This window comes from Carlito syrichta, unplaced genomic scaffold, assembly GCF_000164805.1.
Source record: "Carlito syrichta isolate Samal-C Ts95f unplaced genomic scaffold, Tarsius_syrichta-2.0.1 Scaffold309834, whole genome shotgun sequence".
Taxonomy (NCBI): domain Eukaryota; kingdom Metazoa; phylum Chordata; class Mammalia; order Primates; family Tarsiidae; genus Carlito; species Carlito syrichta.
In genome coordinates this window covers 475,245-502,965 of record NW_007253930.1, presented here as the reverse complement: position 1 = coordinate 502,965, position 27,721 = coordinate 475,245, and the positions used below count along the sequence as shown (strand labels likewise).

General features: G+C 36.5%; 2 protein-coding genes across 2 annotated transcripts; both read right to left on the bottom strand.

Annotated features, from left to right (window-relative positions):
- Positions 1-1,701: 1,701 nt before the first annotated feature.
- Positions 1,702-2,738, bottom strand: LOC103270446 (olfactory receptor 1L6-like). The gene is given in 2 exon segments (XM_008067957.1): positions 1,702-2,651; positions 2,654-2,738. Coding segments are annotated over 2 exon segments (1,035 nt in total).
- Positions 2,739-25,823: 23,085 nt separating this feature from the next.
- On the bottom strand, positions 25,824-26,800 carry LOC110596537 (olfactory receptor 1L3-like). Its single transcript, XM_021717524.1, is given in 2 exon segments — positions 25,824-26,272; positions 26,275-26,800. Coding segments are annotated over 2 exon segments (975 nt in total).
- Between the last annotated feature and the right edge of the window lie 921 nt (positions 26,801-27,721).

Here is a 27,721-nt window from a genome sequence, read left to right as displayed (position 1 = left end):
AGGCTACAATTAATGGACTTATTTAATATATGATAGAAATTCTTCACATTCTAATGTAGCTTATGACGCTTAGTTGAGTGTGAGAAAACTGTGACACATAAATGAAAGAAGTGGAAAGCATATAAATCTTCTAGATCAACATCTCCAAATTAAGTGATTGGTAAGAGATAGTGGCAAAATCCAGGTGTGTTTGCACAAATACAAAGACTACTGAAAATTGAGTTTCTTTTCTAGCTTGCTGGTTTTCTTCTTATAATTAGGAAGACCTTGTGAAAACTATGGCAGGGACCATGATGTTGTAGCCTAGGTGTCCTTGTGCTCCATTAGATGCCATTCACCTCATTCTATGTCTTTAAGGCCAAAAGGCTTGTATTCAATGTCTGGTCCTGCCAATAACACTTGTGACCCAGGAAAGCTGGTGGTTGTGAACTTGATAAAACAATTAAGGATTCCAGAGAGAATATAAGCACTATATTACTATTGCTATTGACAATAACATAATCAGGGAGGATTGCTTAAACACATCATATTGATGTGTTTGTGTGTTGATGTAGTTGTGTAGTAGTTGTTAATGTTCTTAATCAGATACTTCTGGCTTTTCCTCTTAGAGGACATAGTTGGAGTGTGCTTTCTGGATCCTTTGTGTTTGGGTAAAGAAATGAGATTGACTTTGAATAATGAATTTGGGTATAAGTGGTGTGGGTACTTCTGGATTCAAATTTTAACTGCCAATGTAAAATTTAAATTGTCTATCTCATCATTCTGATGGTTAATATTTATAATAATGGCTGCTCCATTACCTTGGATCTCTGAGTGTTTAAAATGAGCAACACCTTCTTACTTTTCTATGGTGGAAATGCAGGATAAATGAGAAATAATCTTTTATTTTAAGGTTCTAAGAACTAGAGATCATTTATTTGCAAAATATACCCTAGCTTATCTTGACTGATACACATTTCTTTCTTCAGGATATAAAGGGCAGCTTAGGGAGAATGCTGGATATGTGGTGAAAGGAAGGGTAAGAAAGGAAGAGAAAAGTAGCCAAGTACTGAGAATTCACATTGTTGTGACACTTTGATGTTTGTAGGTGAAGTAAATATTGTTTGTGGATTGTTTTATCTTTCCAACCTTACTCTTAAATTGAGCAAGCCCCATAGGGTTTTTCACTGTTTGTAAAAAATGTTCTGATGTGTGCTGCCTCTGAATGCTTGGGTGGTTTTTACTGTGTGGTTTTTACTCAACCTTCAAAAGTTCCTCTGTCAAAATTCAGCCTCATATTTAAGGATGATCTTAGGTCTTCTAAAAAGTTCTTCCCCAATTCACTACCAAACCTATGTGCTTTCTATTTATGAAAACGAATAGGATTTATAACTTCTTGATGGCTTCCCATTGTCAGCCTTCTAGAACAGGTATTTGCAGAAAAGCATTATGCCACTATATGGGTGCTAATCTGTTGAGGATGGTTGAAAAGGTTATCCTAAACTCTGGATTACTAGAAGTACCTAACTGGGATTGACCATGCATTTGTCCAAGATCATTAAAAGTAACCAAGTGTTTTGTTCCCAGGTCAGTTCTCTTACTGGTATCCAATACCACTTTTCATGGCCTCTTTGTGTGCTATGTGGAAAATAGTTAAGGAAGGATATACCAATAATCAATTATGTCATCTCCCAATAATGATATTCTAACGTTTTGTTCTTCCTATGTTCTGTCCCTTAATTTCTTCAAACCCCTCTTCATATCTTTGTTCCTCAGGCTGTAGATAAAAGGGTTCAGCATGGGTGTCACTATTGTGTACATAACTGTGGCTACCCGGTCCTTCACCACTGAGTACATAGACAAGGGCCTAAAATAGATGTAGATGACACTCCCATAGAACAAGACCACTACAGTGAGGTGGGAGCCACAGGTAGAGAAGGCCTTCCACTTCCCGGCTACAGAGGGGATTCTGAGCACTGTGATGATGATTCGCAGGTAGGAGAATATGATGCACAGGAAGGGCGTCGCGATGACAGCCAGGGTCTCAGTCATGACCACAATCTGGCTGGAGGATGTGTCAGAGCAGGACAGCTTTAGCACAGGCTGGGTATCACAGAAAAAGTGCTTAATGATATGAGAGGCACAGAAAGACAGATGAGACATGAGTAGCACACGAAACAGGGAGTGCAGGTGGGAGATGGTGCAAGATCCCAGTAACATGAGGAGGCAACGCTGTGGGTTCATAACCACATCATAGTGTAAAGGATTGCAGATGGCCACCAGCCGGTCAATGACCATGGAGGCCAGCAGGTAACTGTCAGTATTAGCACAAGCCATGAAGAAGTACATCTGGACCAAGCATCCCACATAGGAAATGGCTTTTGTTTCTGATAGGAAATTTACTAGCATCTTGGGCACTATAACTGTTGTGAAGCAGATATCCATGAAAAATAAGTTGCTGAGGAAGAAGTACATAGGGGTATGGAGCCTGGAGTCAGAGTGGATAGCCAGGATGACGAGCACATTCCCTACCACGGTGACCAGGTACATGAAGAGGAAGATGGCAAAGAAGGGTTTCTGCAGCTGAGGATTGGAAGAGAGACCAAGGAGGGTGAAACCCGATGTGCTACTGCTGTAGTTCTTTATTTCTATGCTTCTGGACTTTCTGGACAGGTTTGGAGAAGCAGTGGGAGAGACATAAATGGCAATTTGATCATAATGGCATCTTCCCTAACCTCCAGCCTATAGAAATAGTCCATGTTCTTTGTTAGGCTTTTTTACAAAAGGTTTAATTCAAGGAACTACAGAGAAATCAATAGTAAAATCAAACAAAGGGAAAGTTAAAAAAAACCAACAAAAACAACTCTGAGCTGCCTCCTAAATTAGAAGCCAAAAGGTTTCCTTGTGTTCATAGGAACTTCTGTGTGGCCTAATTTGTCTGAGTTCTTCTCATTTCCCTTTGTAAAGATTCTTCTTAGGTTGTTTCTTGTCTACTCCTTAACCTTATTATTACTGTTTTTTTGTCATAGAGGAAGATGTTTCTGGGTTCCACCTAGAATTAGAATGCTTTCATACAAGTGATCCCCATGGATGAGGTTTTCTCATTCACTGTTATCTCTAGCTCATAGATTTATAGGTGTTAGTGGTAATTGGAATAGGACAAAAATAAGCATCAGAATTAATCAATGTTCCTTCATATTTGCAAAATTGAGATGAGACTTCTCTTCAGAGCAAAACCTCCTTAATGTTTATTTAAGAATTTCTCTTTGGGTAATATAATATGGCTACTTTAATTGTAATCTTCTGGTCTAGAAATACCAGTCAAAATAGGAGTACTATCAGGAATTGTCTATTACATTTCCTGTATTGTTACTGAGATTAGTGATTTAAACATATTAATTGTTTTATTACAAAACTATGAAGTCCTCATTCTCAACATTCAAATACTACAGGAATATAAGGCACAGAATATGAGTCATATTTCTACCAATATTATGGAAAAGACAAGGTAAGGATAGCTCCATTACCATTATTAAGCTGCATTACTGAGATTGTGAACTAAGCAAGTAACAAAGCAAAATTAAAGAAACAGGAGGCATATGCATTAGAAAGGACAACACTGTTGTTATTTATAGGTAACATGATTGTGTACCAAAGCAATTTAAGATAATCATCTAAAAATCCTTTAAAACCTGTGAAGATTTTACCAAAGTGGCAAGACACATTATAAAACTAAAAGTATTAATTCTCTTTAAAAAAATTTTTTTAAAGACATAGAGTACAAGTCAGGATTGGGTACAAAGTGATTTACATACAGGTGAAATTTGGGCCTCCCATTGGACCTCACTTCTCCTGGATTAGGATCAGTCACCCGTATTGCTGCTATGTCCTTTCTCATCCCCCTTGCTCCTCTGGCAGTGTCCTGCTACCACCAATCCCTTTCTTGTATTATGATGGGTATTCAGGGTTCACTTAAGAGTGAGAACATGTGGCAATGCTCTTTCTGTATTAGAAAAATATAATAGAAAAAAGTTTCAATTGACAATAGCAAAAAAATCTAAAAATTACTTAGGAATAAGCCTGAGGGACCAAAGAAACTAATACACAAAACAAACAACCCCTCCTCCCCCAAAAAATAAAGAAAAGAAAGAAATGAGTAATACTGTTAAGACTTATCAGAAGAAACTATAACAGAACACAAAACGAAGATCTGATATATGACTAACTGCACTACTGAAAAGGAAGACTCTATGTTTTAAATTGTCAAATCTTCAATAAAATTTAATGCACCTCTAATAAGACTCCAATGAATTTTTAATGGAACTTGAGAAGATTGTTCTAAAATTCATCTAGTCTATTAAATGGCTAAGGAAAAATTTGGAATAATGTCAGGTAACTTTTAAAATCCCAAATCAAAGCACATAATAATGAAAAACAAGATAATGACTCACAGAAGGAAAAATCTAAAAATGGACTAATATAAGGAATTTGTATAGTTTATGGATATATAGATTATGACCTATACTTATACATGTACTTAGATAGTAATATATATTAAACTTAACATATAATAAAGATTTATTTCTTAGCAATAAAGAAAGAATGGACCATTACATAAATAATATTTATGACAATTTAAACATTTGGAAAAAAATAAGCCTAGATTTTGATCTAACTCACACATAAAATAAAAACCAGATGAATGAGTAATCTAAAAGTAAAAATATTCTGAACTATAAAATAATTACTAGCCAAAATTCAAGAAGCATATCTTTATGGTCTCATGATGGGAATGCCATTTTAAGCAAGAAATAAGATGTAGAAGCAAGAATGACAAAATACTATACTCAAAAATTTGAAAATTACACCAAAAGAGACCATAAGCAAAGCCACAACATAAGCTAAAATGTAAACTGTTGACTCAAGGAAAACGTCAGCTACATAGTTACCAAAGAAAATATATGACAAGATGTTTAACCTCATTGGTAATCAGAAAATATAAGTTAGACTAAAATGCATTTTTTCAAGCATCAGATTTTTGGGGACAATATCCAAAGGAGAATAGAATTTCACATATATTGGTAGTGGGAGGGTAAATCAGTATAGAATGCTTAGTAGTCTCTATCAGAATTGAAAAGCTGCATCTCTTTGTCCAATAGTTCTACTTATAAAACTCTAGCATTTAGAAATAGTCTCATTTGAGTAACACACAATATGAGTTCTTACAATATTAAACCAAGCCAAACAAACAAACAACCCACAGAGGACACAACTTAAATATCCACATGTAGGTGAGTTACTAAACAACAAATAGTGCATTCCTGTTACTCAGCAGCATGCAATCTCTAAAAAAATAAGATGACTAATGTTAGCCAACATTTATTAGCACTCAATATATTATACACACTTGGTACCTTGTGTATTTTTAAAACCATTTTATTTTCTCCAAATCCCAAGAGCTAGGCACATGAATTATTTCAATATTACAGAATAAAAATTAGAGTTTAGCAAAGTTAAGTAACTTAGTAGGTCCTATAGGTAGTTAGCTGTAGAGCTGGAATTTGAATTCATGCAGTCTGATGACAGACTGGAGCTATTCATTTCTAAGATATGTTATTACAATTAAAGTACTGTGTATGGCATTTTGTAATGTGACAAAAATATGTTGCAGAACAATGCATATAAAATAATCTCATTTTTATAAAGAAAATAATCACTGTTATATGTTGTGTTTATTGCATTTTTATGTGTATTTATGTGTATGTGGTTACCTTCTGGAGTATGGATGGATGAAGTGGGGAGTAACTTTCATATTAAACTTTTAATTATATATTTATTTTTTTAATTGACAAAATAAAAATTGTATATATTTATAGTGTACAACATGCTGCTTTGAAATATGTATGCATTGTGGAATGGCTAAACTGAACTATTTAACAAATGCATTCCCTCACTTAGTTACCATTTTTTTGTGGTGAGACTATATTGTTTGCATTTAAAAATGGACATATGATTCTTTATAGTAATTTTATAATTTAAAGAGTGGAAGACAAACAGATCAGGAGTGTTGGGTGCATCGGCTGTATGTCCTGTTTAGGAGTTCTTCAGAGTCCTTCTTAGGCTGGGTGCTTCTCTTTTCAGTTCTCTGAAATCTCACCTTTCTGCCTAGTTTTTGCTCCTGTATCAGGTTAGAGCTTTTCCTCATGTCTCAGCTCCAGAAAAGGTGATATCTTAGTACTTTCTCATTTTCTACTTAGTTTGGGTTGAAAACCATATTCCAGAAGGTAACCACATACACATAAATACACAGAACCCAGTTCATTCAGTTCAGGTTGTTCTCAGTTAGTTTCTGCCCCACTATTTATTTTTGTCTTTCTTCTCCTGAAAAATTACTGGTTTCTAGGATGCCAAGCTCTGCCTCTCTCTTGGTAATTCAACGAGTTAATCTTTCAAGTTGTCAGCTCTTCCTGGTGCCTCCCTTCACTGTGCCAATCCAATATTCATAGATGCAGCTGTAAATACAGGAACTACACACTATGTATCCTGGATCATAAGAAGTGTGTGTGACGATATGGATTCTCAGGGAATTTGCTCGACTTGGATGCCATAGATCCCTGTGCCTTCCACCTTTGCCCTTTTAGCATTCCAGAGCTAGAAATTTCACAGTCTGGAGGTGGCCCAGTCCTTTGTAGAGCAGATTTGACTTAGAAAAGTATTCTTCATTATAAGTTGGTTTGTCTTCCTAATTTTTGCCATTAGATAGCTGGCTTATTGTCCCATTCTCATCTCTTTAAACACAATGCAATAAGTCTAACCTGCCCTTCCTTATGGATACCACCTAATATGCGATCTCTCAGATGGTGTAGACAGGCTATTTGGTGTCACTCCTTACTGATGCTCTTATCTTCTTCTCCAAAATATGGGAAGAAGGCTAACAACACCTCAGCTTTTCAGCAAGTCTCTTAAGATACAGACATCCATAGGATGCCCACAGTGTCTGACATGGTAAATAGAAATTTGGGATGAAGAGAAGTAGCATCCAGTACCTGATGTCAGAAATGGGCTGACCATTGTGATGACAAGCACTGTTCACTCATCCTTCTCCTTTCCAGCAAACTTGGACAGCTGGTTTGAAATAAAATAGCCTTAGGCTATCTTAAAACTACTCCAAATTCTGGTTTTTCCTTATTCTCTCTCTAATGTCCATATTAAAAGTCAGCCTTGTCTGGGTGCAATGTTTCACACCTGTAATCTCGGCACTTTGGGAGGCTAAAGTGGGAGGACTGCTTGAGGCCAGAAGTTTGAGACCAGCCTGGGCAACAAAGTGAGACCCTTTCTCTACCAAAAATACAAAAATTAGCCAGGCATAGTGATGTGCTCCTTTAGTCCCAGCTACTCAGGTGGCTGAGGCAGGAGAATCACATAAACCCAAGAGTCTGAGGCTGTGGTGATCCATGATTGTGCCATTGCACGCCAGCGTGGGTGACAGTGAAACTTAACCTTAAAAAGCATAAACAAACAAATAAATATTAGCCTTGTGTTATGGAGAGACCTCTGGAAATAGAACCAGAAGAACTAAGTTCTAGGCTTGACTTTGCTTTTGAGCAACCTTGAAAAAGTTATTTAATCTCTATGAGCCATGATTTTATTTCTTTAAAAGATGTCAATAAAATCTGACCGATTTATTTTATAAAGTTTAAAAGCACAGCCTCTTTCACTATCAACACCCTCCACCAGAGTGGCATATTTGTTATAATTGATGAACTTATTTTGACACATCGAAATAGTAGAAATGAGACAGTTCCTGAAATAGCTGTGCTACACAAATGTCAGGGTGAAACGTGAATCTGCAGGTCATCTCATCCACCCATTGCTCTAATAATTAGCTCTTCTCTATCTTAAAACCCCCAAGTAACTGTCTAATACCTTGAATGTCTTCTCTGCTGGGGACATCATGTTTATTCACTATCTGTTCATATAGTTTTTTCTTTATCTGTGGCACTCTCTAATCTTAAATCCAGTCTGGCATGTTCTCTCACCACTATCTCGGATTCTGATGGTGAGTAGAGCATCTTATTCCCAGGCTTCTCTACAGCTATTCCACTGAGCACAGTGCTAAAAGTCAGGGGCATGTTTCTGGTTCTAGCTCTCCTATGAGTCCACTGAGTCATATCCCTTAGCAATTTGCCTCATTTCTATACTAGTAATGCTAGGAAGTTTAAGATAAATTCTTAGATTCTGAGGACAATGGACATTTAAAATACGTCTATAGAGATTCTTTTTGTGAATAATTGTCTTCCCTCTGTTTTAACATACCTTTGGTATCAATCAGATTCACCAGAGATGCTTCAAGTAGGATTTTCTGAAAACCAGTCTTATTCTTCCAAGCTAACAAAACCTCACCCAGATACCTCTTATCTGGAGATACCACTTTATTACAACTTCTTCCCATGGATATTCTCAATTATGGTAATATAATAGTAATTAAATAGTGCCTGCACCTGCCAGGCACTGCTCTAAGAACTATATACATTTAGTCATTTAGTCTTTGCAAATCCCATTTTACAGATACCAAAAGTGAGGTACAGAGAACTGAGGTGACTTGGCTTAGGACACACAGCCAGATGGTGGTGGATACTAACTCTAAGTGTGTGCTCTTTCACCTCTACATCATTCTTGCTTGTTCACTTGTTCCTCTGCTGACCCAGTTTCCTGGAGGAGATAACTCTGGGTCTCAGGTTGCAGGATATGGGTTTTACACTTTAAGGGCAGACACTAGTGCCCAGAACAGTGTCTTTTATAGAGTATGTGTTTTAAATGTCTGATATTAATCTGTAGAGAAAGAGGGATGGGGGGAGGGGGGAGAGAGAGAGAGAGAGACTGTTTCCTGGCTTTTGAGATGGAAGAGAGAGGAAGATAGGAATAGGAGAAGGGAAGAAGATCACATGAAGATGTTGACCCCACAGTCCCCATTACCAAAGACCCTGAGCCTGCGTACCTGTGAGCCTAACAGGAGATTCAGGGGCCTGAACAGGCCTAGGGGGCTGCCAGAGGGTTAGGATCAGGCCCTGAGTTTCTGAAGAGGGAAGCTTCTTGACTTTCAGATCCAGCCTCAGAAACTGATGGTTTTTTTCCACCTACAGTGAGAATTAGTGATAGAGAAGGAAATCCAGAGGCTTGTCTTCCATGTATGCCGGATCCCTGGTTGTGTTATCCCTGCAGTTTTCCCAGGAGAGGAGAATATTACTGTGGGGAACCTGGGCTCCAGAGGCGTAGCCTCTTCACTAAGAAAGGGAATTAGTCATTCATCATCAGGGGTGAGGGCTTGCTCATGCACATGTGTGTACTCTATGCACGTGTGTGGCTATGCATATGTGTGCACTCTGTATAATGTGTTTGTTAATAATGCACGTGTGTTCAGCGTACATGTGTATGTGTGCATATGCATGTACATAGAGTACTCTCATGCATGTCTATATTACGCTTATGTGTGCCTACTTAGAAAGAGAAGTGATGACCTCTGACCTCCCTGAGGTTCTGTGTCTACCTGTATGACTGTATGCAAGTGTAGATGTAGTGTTACTGGAAAGGGGTTAAGGTACAGACTCTAGAGCCAGACTGGATTCTGATGCTAGTTCTGCATCTTACAAGCTGTGTAGCTTTTGCAAATACCTAACTTTTCTGAGCCTCAATGTTGTTGTTTTGTCTACTTTTCTTAATCATTTTATTACTTCAACTTTTAAAGCCAGACTGCTTGTTTTTGAATTCCAGTTTCCCTCATTACTGACTGGATGAATTTGGGCCAGTTATTTAGCCTCACTAACCTACATTGCCCTCATCTATACATGGCACAGCAATGACAACTTTTAGATGGATGTTTTCTTTTCTTTTTCCTAATTTTTCCTTTTAAATATACTTTATTTTTAACAGAAGTTTTAGGTTCACCACAGAATTGATCAGAAAGTACAGAGTGTTCTCATATACCCACTGTTCCTACACATGCACAGATTTCTCCTCTGTCAATACCCCTCACCAAAGTGACACATTTGTTATAATCAGTGAACTTGTTTTGATCTTTATCACCCAAGTCCATAGTTTACATTAGAATTTAGTCTTGGTATTGTACATTCTTTGTTTTTTGACATATGTATAATGAAATTTATCCACCAATATAGTATCATACAGAATAGTGGCACTGCCCTAAAAATCCTTTGTGCTTCACCTGTTCATCTCTCCTTCCTTCTTAACCTCTGACAACCACTGATATTTGTACTGTCTCCGTAGTTTTGTCTTTTCCAGAATGTCATGTAGTTAGAGTTGTACAGTATGATTGGTTTTCAGATTGACTTTTTTCATTTGGTAATATGCATTTAAAGATCTTTGTCTTTTCATGGTTTGATGGCTCATTTATTTTAGCACTGAATAATGAAAGTCCATTTTTTTGATATACCACAGTTTATTTATCCATTCACCTACTGAAGGACAACTTGGTTGCTCCCAAGTTTTGGTAACTAAAAATAAACCTGCTATAAACGTCTGTGTAGGTTTTCGTGTGGACATAAGATTTCAACTCATTTGCATTAATCCTAAGAAACATGATTACTGGATCATATATTTCATTTTGTAAGAAATTTTCAAACTGTCTTCCAAAGTGACTATATCATTTTGCATCCACACCAGCAATGAATGACAATTCTTGTTGCTTCACATTTTCACCAGCATTTGATGATGTCAGTGTTCTTAATTTTGCCCATTTTGCTATCTGTGTCGTGATATCTTATTGTTTTAGTTTGTATTTCCCTAATGACATATATGTGAAGCATTTTCATAAGTTTATTTGTCATTTAAGTATCTTCTTTGGTGTGGTGTCTGTTTAGGTCTTTTGCCCATTTTTCAATTGGGCTACTCATTTTCTTCTTGTTGAATTTTAAGGTATCTCTTTAAATAATATTCCTTTATCATTATGTCCTTTGCAAATACTTTCTCCATCTGTGGATTGTCTCTTCATTCTCTTGCCAGTGTCTTCCTCAGAGCAGAAGTTTTTTATTTTAATGAATTCCAGTTTTCAATTATTTCTTTCATGAATCTTGTTTTTGGTGTTGTATCTGAAACGTTATTGCCATACCCAAGGTCATCTAGTTTTTCTTTTTGTTATCTTTTAGGATTTTAAAAATTATTTTGCATTAAATCTATGATCTATTTCAAGTTAATTTTTGTGAAGTGTATAAAGTCTGTGTCTAGATTTATTTCTTTTTGCACGTGTATGTCTACGGATTCCTGTACCATTTGCTGAAAAAAGACTGTCTTTTCTCCATTATCACATGCTTTATTTCTTTTGTCAAAGATCAATTAACAGTATTTATATGGGTCTATATCTGGAGGAACCTCAATTTTTACTTATGTGCAAAGAGATTAAAAGTAAGAGTTTACTTGGGATGAGGTAGGTGGTAAGTCAGGATCTGAACTCTGGTATAGATGCATTATCTCACATTGTATCCCAGTTCTATACTTAGTTGCTGTGCAAACTTGGGTGGGTTCCTTAATCTCTAGACAGATAGGAATTGTCTTGAGGTTGGTGTGATGGATGGTGAGGGCATGGAAAGCATACTATTTTGGGTTTTCTAGAGGGACAGAGAACTGGGGCAAGTGGAGAAAGTCAATGCTAGGTTAAGATAATGAACTTAATTTTTTTATTATAAAGATGTGGGGTACAATTCAGTGTTGGGTATACAAACGTTGATTATGCAGGTACCCTTGTTGATGATGCATGCCCTTCCCTCCCCTAGCATTTCCAATGGAATATTATGCAACCATAAAGAAGGACAAAGATAATGAGCTTTAGAGTTGATGCCCTGAGTTCAAATCCTTGCTCTACCTTAATAGTTGTATGACATTAGGTAATTCACTAGATATCTCTGTACCTCAGTTTTTTTCAGCTTTAAAATAGGGATAATGGTAATTCTGACCTCATTATCTTATTAAGTAAGGTTTTAGTTTTGCAGTAGATTGCCTGGCACCAGGGCCAGCTTCATGGTTGGGCTCTCCGTGCTCAGAAAGGTCCAGGGCTTGTTTAATGCTCTTCTGTTGCTTTCTTAATATTATTACTATTTTTGAGAAAGGATTCTCACATTTTCATGTTACATTGTGTTCTAAAAATCATGTGCCCAGTCCAGACTGGCACACCAGCTATCACTCAATATGTGGATAATAATGATGATGATGTGAATGTCCCACGCCATCCACTAATCACCTTCCTGCTCATTCCTATTCCCTACTTCACCTGTTTGAGTTCCATAGGGTTAGTTGATGGTGTTCTAATGAATTCCTATAGTGACAGGCATTGTAGGGTACCTGCCTTAGTACGTTTTGTGTTGCTATAGAGGAATACCTGAGGCTGGGCAATTTATAAAGAAAATAATTTAATACAATATAATTTATCAATTATTTATTTATTTATGCATTTTTCTTTTTTTTTTGAGTTGGAGTCTCACTCTGTCACCCAAACTGGAGGACAGTGACATGTTACCAGCCACCACAGCCTCAACCTGCTGGACTCAGGCGATCCTTCCACCTCAGCCTTCCAAGTAGCTGGAACTATAGGCATGGGCCTGCATGCCCGGCTAATTTTTTGATTTATTGTAGAGATGAGGTCTTGCCAAGTTGCTCACACTGGTCTTGAACCCTTGGGCTCAGGCAATCCTCTCACCTCAGCCTCCCAAAGTGTTGGAATTGTAGGCATGAGCCACTGTGCTTGACTATTGATGTATTTTTCAATATAATTGATCAAATATTTATCTTAAATATTTATATTTATCAATAACTTTTTAGAGGGGCTAAAAATAATAAGGCATAATTGTCAAAATGGAGGAAGGGTAGACATTTCCTGTTAAAGATAATATGATTGCAAAAATATCAAAGAGAATCAACTAAAATCATTACATTTGATAAGAGAGTTTAGGAAGTCCTTTATGTTTACTAAAAGACATAAAGGAAGGTAATGACCAACATTTATTAAAATTTATTATGTTCTAGACATCCTTCCAGGTCCTTTACATAAATGATATCATTTGATACTCACAACAAACCAACAAAATAAGTACTTTTATTATCAACCTTTTATGGAAGAGGGAAATGAGACAGTGACTGGGTAATTTGTCCAAGGTTGAACTGGTATTAAATGTCAGAAGGAGAATTCAAAACCAGGTAGCTTGGTACCTCATTTCATACTCTTTCACAATACTGTATACTGCTTGGTGGTAGTAGAGGTGAATAGTTGGTCACATAATCCATATTTCTGGATGGATGATATTATAGCAAGAAATGCTAATTTTCCCCAAATTGATACATATATCCAATAGACTTTAACAAAGTGCCAATAGAAATGCTATTTAGCCTTTAAAAAGTAGAATTCTTTAAAGAATTTGCCAAGTCTATTCTGAAGTTTGTCAAGAAGAGAAAATGTGTAAAAGTAACAAAAAATAATTTTGAAAAACAAAACAAAACAATGAGAGTTTGTTTCTCTTTCTGGTCAGAAAAACATACAATAAAACTATGTTAATTAAAACAGCATAGTATTAGTATAGAAATATACAATCCATCTGATGGAGCAGAATAGAATGCAGAAATTGCATGTCTTTCTGAATTTTATAAAGACATTTAGCCTTTTTGAATATGGCAAGAAAGAAAATTGTGGGACAAGTATATTTGATTGAAATAAATCAAAATATAACCTCCACCTTGTATAACATATAAAAATAAATTCCAGATGGATTTGAAGATCTGAAAGGTAAAAACTTATATGACTATAACAAGAAAATATAGGAGACTATTTGTATAATCTTAGGGATGGAACAATCTTTCCTTAATAAAATAGAAAAGCTGATGATGTAAAGGAAAAGATGGGCAGATTTGAGTACATAAAAGTGAAAACATATGTGTGACACATGATGCTGTGAACAAAGTTAAGGGAAACAAAAAGATTAGGGAAAAAAAATAGTAATCCCTCACATCCATAAGGGATTGGTTCCAGGATACCTGTGAATGCCAAAATACATGATGCTCTAGTCTTTTTTATGAAATGGTATAGTGTTTATATATAACCTATGTATATCCTCTATATATTTTAAATCATCTCTAGATTACTTATAATATCCAAGATAACATAAATGTTAACTGTATTTTTATTGTATTATTTTCTAGTGTGGTATTTTTTTCTCAATATTTATGATCTACATTTGGTTGAATCCACAGAAGCAGAACATATGGATATGGAGGGCTGTATGTACAGCAGGCAAGATTAGTATCCATAAAATACAAAGAATTTCAATAAATCAATAAAAAAATGACAAACATTCCAAATTGTCATTGGCAGAGACAGTGATTTTTACCAACTATTTAATATGAAAACACAGTTTCCACCCCCTGCAGTTTGGCATAAACACATTACTACTTCTGTTCAAAGAAATCTGAATTTAATATGAGATGTATGCTATTTCTGGGTTAAGGCAATGGGAAACTACATACAATTCTCCAGTCTGTCTTCCCCCGAAAAGGAGTATATGTGATTTAAATATCCTGTGGTGGACCTCTCTGTCTGTGTGGTTTTCTCTGAGTCACTATCCATAGAGCATCCCTGATGACTCACAGTGGACTTGTCATGTGAGTGAGAAATAAAGTTTTATTGTATTAAGCTATTGGGTTAGGATTGATATGCAACTGCAGCGTACATAGTCTATTTTGGCTAATCAGCATAAAAATGAGAGAAGACTATAAACAGATAATTCATAGTGAAAGAAATAGAAATGACCAATAAACATATAAAATAATATGCAAATTAAAGGAACAATGAAATATTTTTTAATTGGCATAGAGGCAAACATGGAAGACATTGATAACAGATGATGTTGAATGTGTGAAGAAGCAAGTGCTATCATGCACTGTTGGTTGGCATGGAAGTGCACAGAGCTCATTTTGGAGGACAATTTGACAGTTTCTAACAAATTCTACTTGCATGTATATAAGGCTTAGTATATATTTGAATAACATATATGTACAAGATTTTTATAAAAGTTTTGTTTGTAATAGAGAAAAGAGAAATTATCTAAATATCCGGGAATAAAGGACTACTTAAATAAATTGTGGTAGCTTCATATTATAAAATACTAAAGAACAGTTCAAAATAATAGAGTAGATTGTAGAGAGTAGTTGCTTGGACTCATCTGTAAGATATCTTGCTAGATGAAAATTCAAATTACAAAATAATATATTTATATTGTTGTGATTTCAAGGCTGCTATTCTTCATATTTGCATATATAAACATATAATTTTATATATAATGGGTTGTGGGTAAGAATCAAAAGAGATTTTCAGTTCTTACTTTATAACTTCTGTTTGAATTATTTCACAACTAGACTGTAGGTATTCACATGTTATCTGTGGAATTAGGAAATAAGAAATGGAAAATAGAAATTTGGAAGACCAGAAACATAGAATTAAAGTATTTTTAATATAGTGTTTTTATTGTGTTCTCTTTCAGTATCAAATATTGGTACACAAGACAAAACTAATAAAAATGTCACAAAAGACCCCCAAACTTATAATAGATTAAAAACATACATAAGAGGTAGGGGAAGAAGGTCATTAATTTGCTGGGTCCTAAAATTACAGCATTGACTCTAACAAATTTTGCAAACCAATGAGGGCTCTCTAAATAAATCAGTGGTTTGCAACCATGGTTGCTCATTGGAATCACCCAGGTGTTTTAAAAATACTGACACTTGGATTACATCCTTAGAGATTCTGATTTAATTGGTCTGGAGTGTGGCCTGGGCATCAGGACCTTTTTAAAAGCTCCCCGGGTAACTCTAAATGTGTAGAAAAGGTTGAGAACCACTGCTTCAGATAGACTAGACATTATTACAAAGGTTTTTAATTAGGAGATCAAAAGGAACAGGGGAATTGATTTGTATGCCTCAAGAACACTGTTGTTCAAAGAACACAAGGAAAAAGGCCCTTACTAAAACTAGTTTAAAGATTCTCTTCCTCTAAAACTGGCTACTCAGTAGCTCCCTCCAATGCTGCCCTGGAGGATTGGTCTCAGATGGAGAGGCAAAATCTGACTTGTGGTGTCTTCTTTCCCCTTTCTGAAATTAAAGTAGAATATAGTCCCTCGAGAGCAGCCCAGGGGTAAAACCAAGAGGTTTCATTCATGACCTTGTGTCAGAAAAGTTTAGGAGCCACCATCATTGGGGAAGGTGCCTCTGAGGAACAAGTCCAATCTCAGCTTTCTTAACGAGGCTCTGGGGAAGACTTGCTGTTGTCTCCAGGCTCCTTTTTTTAATGCTAATTAGCCAGTCAAGTTGGCTACTGATAGCCTAATTCAATGGAGTCCTAAGGTAAAAGTTTGGTTTCTTCTTGGTGAATGGGTGATTGGGAATTCAGCCTGGGGCCTCTTAGCACAACAAGTCAGTTTCAATGTAACTATAGCCACAGCTGATCTCAACACAGTCCCTGGTAGTGTACAGAAATCAAGACTACCCAGGCACATCCATCCCATTGTCTAGTCAGAGAAACATGTTCTCCCTTGGCAGCAAAGTTTTATCTTCTGGTCAGAGCATTGGCGTATGTGAAATCTACTGAAATAGGAGTAAGACGAGACACTGGGGAAGGATACGGCTGTTCTTGGTGATGTTAGCCTTACACAGGTTAAGGTCTGGCTTTAGAAATGTTCACTTTCCATGGTTTTTGGATAGGCACTTGGGATTTAGAATTAATCATTGGTAGTTATCTTTCCTTTACCATGAAAGCCTAGTGTACATAGGTCGATATCTTTAAGTTAATTAAAAATATGTGATAAAAAGTATGTGCTAGTTCACTAGGTGAAAGAAATTATTAGAGGGCATTATGGCAGGGAATGCAAGAAAATTTGGATACTGCTTTAAGATCCAGGTATCTCTTCCCATAAGGTTGCTAAAGGAAGTGTGCCCAAGGAAAACAATGGTGAAGTGGAAGCATGGTAACACTTTACTGTTATGTGGACTTAGGTCCCTGCATCCCAACGCAGAAAACTCTGAAAATCTACAGAGGGCTACAGTATTTCTAAACTAGTTGTGTTTAAGTAGCTTTAAACTAAACTCATGTTTTGAATGGAGCAACTCTAATTTATCTTTTTATCATGCTCAAATCCAAATCTTTCATCATATCATATTAGGCATTATGAAAGGAGTAGGTAAGTGACAGTGACAACATCAATGTTGCTTAAATGCTTACTATGAACTAAGCACTGGTCTAAGCTCTTTATACACACAGTCCTTTTATTGAGACCAATTTGCAGATTAAAAGTATAGGGTACTAAGGGATTAAGTACAGCTAGCCTGACTAATATCACATAACTGGTCAATGTTGAAACCAGGGTGTGAATCCAGGGGCTTGGACTTCAGAGCCCATGGCTTTGATCACTGCCCTATAATTGGACTCTTCCCATTTGTGAACAACTTATCTCTGTTTTTATTCTTATTGGAAGGGATAATCACACATGAGCGATGAATTTTTTTTTCTTCACCATATAGTGACTCCACCAGCAGAAATCATAACCCATTCGGTATCCTGGAATCTGTCCATCTGAACAAATCTTCATCTTTCCCTGGGCATGGGAGATGAGACACCAGTAGGGTAGGGGAGGCTATCAGCAAGGGGGTATTACACTCATTCCTCTGAGGCAACATCTTGAAGAACTGTGTTAAAATTTTAGTGTAAGTCGGAATTTTGGGGGGATGAGCTCTGAGGTGCTTAACTGATCTTAAGCACCAGATGAATCAACAGTTTGAAAGGAGTGTTAGGAAATATAAATTTATGAAGGAAGTGATTGCCCTACTTTGCTCTTCTGGCTAGACCCCAGCTGCAGAGTCATATTCAGTTTTGGAAGCCATATATTACTGGAGACTTTGATAAATTTGGAACTTGTCTGGAGGAGGAAGTTCAGAATAGTGAGGCGATCCAGAACTTGTTTCACAGGGATGATTTGGAAAGAGATACATTCATATAGTACAGGTAAACATAGGTAAAAGAGTAAAATATTGTAGAAGACCTATAGAAATAAAATAAAAGCTAATCATGGACTGTAAAAAAGACCTGAATATTTAGAGAAATGTTTTATGCTCTTTTATGGGAAAATTCAGTATTATAAGGATAAGTATACCCCCAAATATATCTATAAATTCAATTAAGCCAAATCGTATCATTTACTGGAAATTTGCTGAAAAAGTAGATATTAAGTACTTTTTAATACACTAAAAAATGCAAAATATGCAAGATGATGGATGTGTTAATTTGCTTGACTATAGTAATTATTTCACTATGTGTATCTTTATCAAAACATCATGTTATACACTTTCAATACATACAATAAAAAGTCTCAAGAAGATTTTTATTCAATTGATGAACAGATGTTAAATTTTCTCCTGAAAAGACATTGTTTAAGAATGACTAAGAACGCTTAAATAATAACATGGATGGGGTACTTTCCCTATAAGATTTTAAAAGATTTTTATTTCAATAGTTTTAGAGGCACAAGTGGTTTTTGTTTCATGTATGTGCTGCATAGTGGTGAAGAAGTCTGGGCTTTAAGTGTGCCTGTCACCCCTGCGAGTGTGCATTGTACCCACCAGGTGATTTTTTAACTCTCACCCCCTTTCCACCTTCTCCCTTCTTAGTCTCCAATGTCCATTATATCATTCTATAAGCCTTTGCAGACCCATAGCTTAGTTCCCACTTGTAAGTGAGAACATGCGACATTTGGTTTTCCATTCTTGTGTTACTTCACTTAAGATGATGATCTCCAATTCTATCCAAGTTGCAAAACACATTATTTCATTCTCATTCTCTCTCTCTCTGTATATGTGTGTGTGTGTGTGTGTGTGCACACATACATATAATATATGTGTGTACAATCTTCTTTATCCATGGATCAGTTAATGAATATTTAGCTTAATTCAACATCTTTGCAACTGTGAATTGTGTTGTGCTAAACATATGAGTGCAGGTGTCTCTTTTCCTTTGGGTAGATACCAAGAAATGGGATTGATGGATGAAATAGTAAATCTATTTTTAGTTATCTGAGAAATGTTCATACTGTTTTCCATAAAGTTTGTACTAATTTACATTCTCACCAACAGTGTATAAGTGTTCTCTTTCACCACATCCACGCCAATATCTTGTTTTTGTATTTTTAATAATGATCACTCTGACTGGTGTAAGATGGTATCTCACTGTGGTTTTAATTTGAATTTCTCTGATGAGTAGTGATGTTGAGCATTTTTTCATGTTTGGTGGCAATTTGTTTATCTTCTTTGAGAGATATCTGTTCATGCTGTTCGCCCATTTTTTAATAGGGTTATTTGGGATTTTTTCTTCCTGATTTATTTGAGTTCTTTGTTATTATTTCATTATTTAATTTTATATGTATGTGTGTATACAGACACATATACAGATAACACACACACACACACACACACACACACACACACACACACACAATTTTCTTTATCCATAGTTCAGTTGATAGACTATAGTCTTTTGTCAGATGTATAGTTTGTGAGTATTTTCTCCCATTCTGTAGATTGTCTATTAACTTGAATGATTATTTCTTTTGTTGTGCAGAAGCTTTTTAGTTTAATTAAGTTTCATTTATTTACTTTTGTTTTTGTTGTATTTACTCTTGGAGTCTCAGTAATAAATTCTTGTTCTAGGCTAATGTTCAGAAGAGTTGTTGTTAGGTTTTCTTCTAGGATTTTTATGGTTCCAGGTATTACATTTAAGTCTTTAATCCTTCTTGAGTTATTTTTTGTATTTGGTGAGAGATCAGGATCCAGTTTTATTCTTCTGCGTGTGGCTATGCAGTTTTCCCAGCACCAGTTATTGAATAGGACATCTTTACCCAGTGTGTGTTTTTGTCTGCTTCGTTGAAGAGATCATTTGTCTGTAGGCATTTGAGTTTATTTCAGAATTCTCTATTCTGTTTCATTGGTTCAAGTGTCTGCCTTGCACCACTACCATGTTGTTTTGGTTACTATAGCCTTGTAGTATAATTTGAAGTCAGGTCATGTGACGCCTTCAGGTTTGTTCTTTTGGGTTAAAATTGTTTTGGCTACTTGGGTTCCATATGAATTTTAGGTTTTTTTCTCCTAATTATGTGAAAAACTACGTTGGTAGTTTGATAGGGTTTGCATTGAATCTTTAGATTGCTTTTTTTTAAAAAAAATTTTATTATAAGGATGTGGGGTACATTTCATAGTATGGTCATTTTAACAATGTTGATTTTTCCTATTCATGAGCATGGGATGTTTTTCCATTTATTTGTGTTCTCTACAATTTAAAAGTATACTAGCAGTTATAGCAATTAAAAGAGCAAAGGAAGAGATGAATATATTACTATAATTTGAATGTTTTCCTCGAAGTTCATGTGCCAGAAGCTTAATCCTCATTGCAACAATGTTGAGAGATCTGACCTTTAAGAGGTGATGTGTCATTAGGACTCTGTTCTCATGAATGGTTTAATGTTGTTATCTTGATAGTTGATTATTGTGGGAGTGGGTTCCTGGTAAAAGAATGAGTTCAGTTCTTTTTGCTGGGCTCCCTCTCATGCCCTTGTGCCCTTTCCCCTTCTACCATGGCATAGTACAGCAAGAAGGACCTCATCAGATACTGGCCACATGACTTTAAATTTCCCAGTCTCCAGAATGGTAAGAAACAGATTTCTTTTCTCTATAAGTTGCTCAGTCATGAGCATTCCTTTATAGCAATATAAAACAGACTAGAACACATATCAATGAAACAAAAGAGAGATCCAGAAAGATGTAAATATATACATGGGCATTTAAAATATTGCAAAGATGGCATTTAAATTAATGACAATAAATAGTATCAGAGTAATTGAATATGTCTAGATAAAATAAAGTTATTGTTTAATCATCTACAAAACAGTTAAAAATAAAGAATAGAACTGAAGATAATATAGAATGCTATATATTTTTAGAGGATAAGGCATTTCTAAATGAATAGAAATGAACAGAAAAGATCAACACACTGGCAACATAATAATTAGTTACTTCTATACATTGAAAGTTACCAAAGATATTGAAGACATCATAGCAGAGAGCAGTTTCTGATCAACATAGGAGATATCCAACAATTTGATAGGTGACCCTGTTATGCTGTGAGTTCCCTGTCATTTAAGGCAGTCAAGCAAATGCTAAATGACCATAGCGTGTGTTCAGTTTGTAGGCAGGATCAAAGTATGGAAGTGGGTAGACAATAGGAATGGAAATAACTTTTATAGGATAATAACTTTAAGGAAAATTGTCAGGGGAGGGGTGGTGGGACTGGCAGTTGAGGGAAACTGCTAGGGGAGGGAGGGGCATACCTCATCAACAAAGGTAACTGCATGATTGGTGTTTATGTACCTAACCCTTAATCGTACCCCACATCTTTATAATAAATAAATAAATTTAAGGGGAGATTTTGGGATATCTGGGTAACCTAGGGCTGATTGAAACATAAATGGTACCCTAGAAACCACCTAGAGATTGGGGAAAAGTTCTCCTCTGGTTAAATATGTACACAGCATACTCCAAAGCTTAAAATACAGAGTGATCAGTTCTTAAATACAGACCTGAATACAAAGCAATATATAAAATTTCTTGGAAGAGAAAATCTAATATAATAAAAAGCAGTTTTATTCAGAAACAATGTACAGATTATATATTTTATAATTTTTCAATCAGAACCCAATGAATTTTTTGAAAACACTGTTTTAAAAATTCCCATGTGCAATTTTGCCATATAAATCCATATATAGTCATCTAGCATATATAGCATGAGAGTGGTTGAGAATCTGTCTGTCTGCCTGTCTGTCTGTCTACCTATTTATCTATCTATCTATTTATCTATCATCTTACCCTAGAGCTAAGGACATGGTTAAATTCAAGCTTTCTAATTTTTGTTTGATACCACGCATGAAAATAGTTGGTAAAAAGAAAAAATGAATGTATCACTTTAAAAATTTCACACAAAGAAATAAATGTGTGAGAACTGTCAATAGCATTTTTAAAAAGTTAGGATTCAGGTTGGGCTTGGTGGCTCAGCCTGTAATCCCAGCACTTTGGGAGGCTGAGGCGAGTGGATTGCCTGAGCCCATGGGTTCGTGACCATCCCGGGCAACTTGGCGAGACCTCGTCTCTACAATAAATAAAAAAAATTAGCTGGGTGTGGAAGTACACTCCTGTAGTTCCAGCTACATGGAAGGCTGAGGCGGAAGGATCTCTGAAGCCCAGCAGTTTGATGCTGGGGTGGCCGTAAGTGTGCCACTGCACTTCAGCCTGGGTGATGGAGTGAGACCCCAACTAAAAAATAAAAGTAGGAGTTAAAGGAAAAAGAATTGCCTTAGTATACGTTTTAAAGAAGCTATTACCATCAAACATCATACTTTAACACAAGTACAATGCTTTAACAAGTACAGATGATTAAGTTAGTGGAACAAAATAAAGAGTTCAGAAATAGATTTAAGTGTATATTGGAATTTATCATACAATACTGTATATTTTTTAATTCAGTGGGAAAAGTGTGTTTCATTTAGTCACCTCATGATGTCAAGGGGTGATATCTTCATTAGGTCATGATTAGAGAGTAAAAAAAGTAATGAAAATCAGTCGATCATCCCCAAGCAAGCCCTAGTCACCATCCATGGTAACCAAGGGATAGAATGAAGGCAGATGTTAGCAACAGATTCTAGCACAGGACCAGGAGAGACGAAGCCAAACAAACAACTACTCTGTATTAGGGACGTCAGGGAAAAGCTGCATAAATCCTGAGAATTTAAACACAGGACTTGGAGGGAGCAATGGTAGCCAAGAGAAATGTGAAATGAATGAATGGGACCGAATTGTAAGAGAAGTCACTGAGAAACTATTGGATTGGGTTGAGAAAAACTCAGAATTGGGCTGCAATTAGATAGATTGAGGGCTTAAGGCTAAAAATAAACAATAGGAATGAAGGCATAGAAATAAAGTATGACCAAAGTCTTGGGGTGTACGGGTGACTATTCACTTGTTATATGTACGAGTGTCCCTTGCTACCCTGTCCATAGCACATAATCGGTCTTAATTCAACCTTCTTCATTCAGCCTGGTGGAAGGCATTTAAGTGCCCTCTCAATACAGCAAGGCAAGAATCCTTATCAATGATCAGAGTTGGCATGGAAGCTAAAATTAATTTGCCATACATGTAATAAAGGAACGAAACTGAGCAATATCCTTATCCTAATTCTGTTTTGCCCCATGTTAGGGATTAGTGTCCTAGTGTAGTGCAAAATTCAAAAGATTTAAAGCTGTATTTTATTTTTATTTACAAACGATAATTGTATATTGTTGTGGGATACAACGTGATGTTTTGATACATGTATACAATGTGGAATGGTCAAAGAAAGCTAATTAACATATCTATCACTTAAAATGCTTATCTTTTTTTGTGGTGAGAGCATTTAAAGTCCATTCTTTGACTGAGCGCCATTGCTTGTATCTTTAATCCCAGTACTTAGGAGGAAGAGGTGTGAGAATTGCTTAAGGTTAGGAGTTCAAGACCAACCTGGGCAACATAGTGAGATCCTGTCTCCATAAAAATAAAATAAATTAGCTGGGCATGGTGGTATGTACCTGTAGTCCTAGCTAGTTATGAGGCTGAGGTGGAAGGATTGCTTGAGCCCAGGAGTTTGAAGTTATAGAGAGCTGTGATTGAGCCACTGCACTCTAGTCTGAGTGGCAGAGCAAGACCTTGTTTTCAAAAAAAGAAAATTCCGTCTTTTAGCTATTTAGAAATATACAATACATTAATGTTAACTCTGGTCATCACACTGTGTAATAGATAACTAGAACCAAGATTGTATTCTATCATTTAACACTTTAATATAATCCATCTCCTCCTTGTCTAAAATACCATAAAAGATCAATTTGTTTGACTTAGATATATTTTATTTATAAAGATGTGGAGTACAAGTAAGGGTTAACTACACAAGTAGGCTGCATGCAGGTGAAGTTTGGATCTCCAACTGGCCACCAGTTCTCCTGGCTTGGGTACCCTTTGTGTTGTTACATGCTCCCCCTTTCTCTCTCTTCCCCCCGCAAGTGCTCAGCAACTACTAATCTCCCCTCTGTGCTATTTTAAAAAAAAAACATTTTATTTTAAAGATGTGGGGTACAACTCAGGGTTAGGTATACAAGTGTACAGGTAAAGGTTGGGCCTCTCTTTGGTCCTCACTTTGCCTGATTTGAGATCAGGTACCATTCTTGTGCTATTGTGGTCAATCTTCAGGTTCTGCTATGAGTGAGAATATGCGATATTCAGTTCTTTGCTTCTGTGATAGATCACTAAGTAAGATGGTCTCCAGCGCCATCCAATTTGCTGTGAAGTCCATTGAAGGTGGACTAGATAAAGATAATGTGGTACATATACACAATGGGCTATTATGCAGCCATAAAGATATTTCAATCTATTAAAATACAAACAACGGGAAAGAAATAATTACTAAACTGTTTTTTTTGAGTTGGGGTTTCACTCTGTCACCCAGTCTGGAGTGCAGTGGCATAATCACAGCTCACTGCAGCCTTGACATCCTGGGCTCAGGCAATCCTTCTGCCTCTGCCTCCTAAGTAGCTGGGACTACAGGCATATGACACCACACCTGGCTAACTGTTTTATTTTTTGGTAGAGATGAGGTCTCACTATGTTGCCCAGGCTGGTCTCAAACTCTTGGACTCAAGTAATCCTTTTGTTTCAGCCTACCATGGTACTGGGATTATAGGCATGGGCCACCGCACCTGGTCTGCTTTCTTAAGTCATATAATTTATTCCCAAACTAAATTGAGAGCCTCTTTTATATCAGGCACTCTGAATCAAAAGATCCTTACTAGTCATTTATTCCATTAGTTTTTGACTCTTACTCCAGTGATCATAGGAAACATTTATGATTCCATGGAGTTAACCTTTTATTCTGGAAAAAAAAAGACAAAAGAGACAGTAGAAATATAGGCATCTCTAGAGAAAAAAAAAACATACAGGCAAGAAGTTCTGGAAAATGTCAGGGAAGAGTAGAGACCCAAACACATGTAGAAGCATAGAGCTGTTTTACTAAGAGTCAATTAGGTGATTGGTATCAGTTGTTGAGAATCTATGACTCCAAAGCCCATGCTATCCAGTTCTTGTGAGAGTTAGAAGGGACTATAGTTCTATCATGGCATGATCAGGAAACACTTTTTGATCATGATTCTACTGTTGGGGAGGCCTTAGTCTGATGAGGAGGTCACACACACATACACACACACACACACACACACACACACACACACACACACACACACACACACACACCAACCTACCTGCAAAAGATTTCTGGCAGTTTCAAATTAAATAGAGTGACTATGTATGTATAAATATGCAAATTTTTACATACATGTGCACAAACAAAACTTGTGCATAAACCACATATATGGGACCAAACTTGACTGAATTTATAAATAGAAGGAAATATGGAAGACTCCTAGTAAGTATGGAACAAATAAAGGGAATGTGGTCTTCCGGAATGGAGAGCTATTATAGGGTGAGTTTATGATTGGAGCATAGGTATCAAAATATCCTAACTGTCTAATCATTGGATGACAGAGACCACAGATGGAAAACTACAACTGATAAAAAAGTATTTCTCCAAAAATGACTTGCATCAGATACTGTTGTGTTGTTGTGTGGCCACACACACACGCACACACACACACACACACACACACACACACACCTTTCAGTCAGAATTCATGGATATCATTGACCTTTGTAGAAGAAAATCCGTCCATTTGAGACTTAATCTTGTTTATTAATTTCTCTAAACCCCGTTTTATGTCTTTGTTTCTTAAACTGTAGATAAATCTGTTCAACATTGATGTCAACACAGTATAGTTGATTGTTGCTATTTGGTCCTTGATAGTATAGCTGGACAAGGGCTGAAAATAGACATAGCTAATACTCCCATAAAACGGGGTCACTATAGTGAGATGAGAGCTGCGGGTGGAGAAGGCTTTGCGTTTTCCAGTTGCTCAGGGAATCTTAACAACAGCAATGAGAATTCTCAGGTAAGAGATGATAATACAGACAAATGGAGCCATCACAGAGGCCAGCCCTTCTGTCATTACCACAACCTCATTGACAAAGGTAGAAGAGCAGGACAGTTCCAGAACAGGGTTGACATCACAAAAAAGTGATGGATAACATTTGATGCACAAAAAGTGAGCTGATTTACCAGGAGGACATGTAGAAGAGAGTGGAGATAGGAGAAAGTGATGGAGAAGGCCAGTAGTAACACACAGCATCCTTGGTTCATAACAGTAATATAATGGAAGGGGTTACTAATGGCCACATAACAGTCAGTGGCCATAGCTGCTAGGAGATAACTATCTATGTTTCCAAAGACCAGGAAGAAGTACATCTGTGTCAGACATGCAGCATAGGAAATGGTTTTTTTCTCTGATAAGAAGTTCACCAGCATCTTGGGGACTATGACTGTTGTGTAGCAAATATCAGCAAAGGACAGGCTGCTTAGGAAGAAATACATAGGGTTTTGGAGTTGAGGATCAGAATGAATAGCCAAGATGATTAGCAGATTTCCCATCAAGGTGACCAGATATATGATAAGAAAGAGGGTAAAGAGTGGCTTCTGGTCCTGAGGGCGAGAGGAGAGTCTCAAGAGGATAAATTCAGAGAGTTTTGTCAGGTTTGACATTTCCATGGACTTGTATGTACCTAAAGATACGCAACACTGTCAATTATTGGTTCTTATGCCATCTACAACGTGCATCTTTCCATTTTATTCTTACACTGAACAGTTATTAATAGAGCATTTACTCCGATGTTTGTTTTTCTTTGTGAGCATGGAAAAATCACAACCAAATGTGTATTTTCACTTAAAAAAATCTTTGAGGTAGATCTCTCTTAATTAGTTCTGACTGTTGAAACTATCATAGACTGGGTGGTTTAAACAACAAATATTTATTTCTCACAGTTCAGGAGACTGGGAAATCCAAGATCAAGGTGTTGGCAGATCTGGTGTCTGGGGAGGGCCTGTTTCTTGGTTTGCAGATGATCCTCTTCTCCTTGTATCCTCGCATGGCAGAGAGCAGAGAGATGACACAATCTCTCTTGTAAGGGCACTAATTCTATCATGAGGTCAACCCAGTGACCTAATTACCTTCTAAATTCCCCATCATCAAATACTGTCAAGTACTACCACATTAACGATTGGGGTTTTAACATAAAAATTTTGGGGAGATACAAATATTCAACCCTTAGCAATAACTATAGAGAACAGATATAAGGGGGAGAGAGAAAGAGAGGGGAATGGGGGAATGGAGAGAAAGAGAGAGAGAGAGAGAGAGAGAGAGAGAGAGAGAGAGAGACCCCGAGACCTTTTTCATTACCCTTACTCTGTGGCTGATAATCACAGGAACCACAGATGCAGACTTTGAATAAGATTTAGGTCATCTTCTGATTAAGATTACCAGTGGCTAAACCACATCCAGATAATAATAATATGGTTAACTCACCTTGCTTGTGGTTGATAAATAGCTGCTCTTTTAAATTGAGATATTTCTTTCCACATCAGTATAATGGAAGCAGGAAAATCACCTAAAGAACATTGAATTGAATGTTA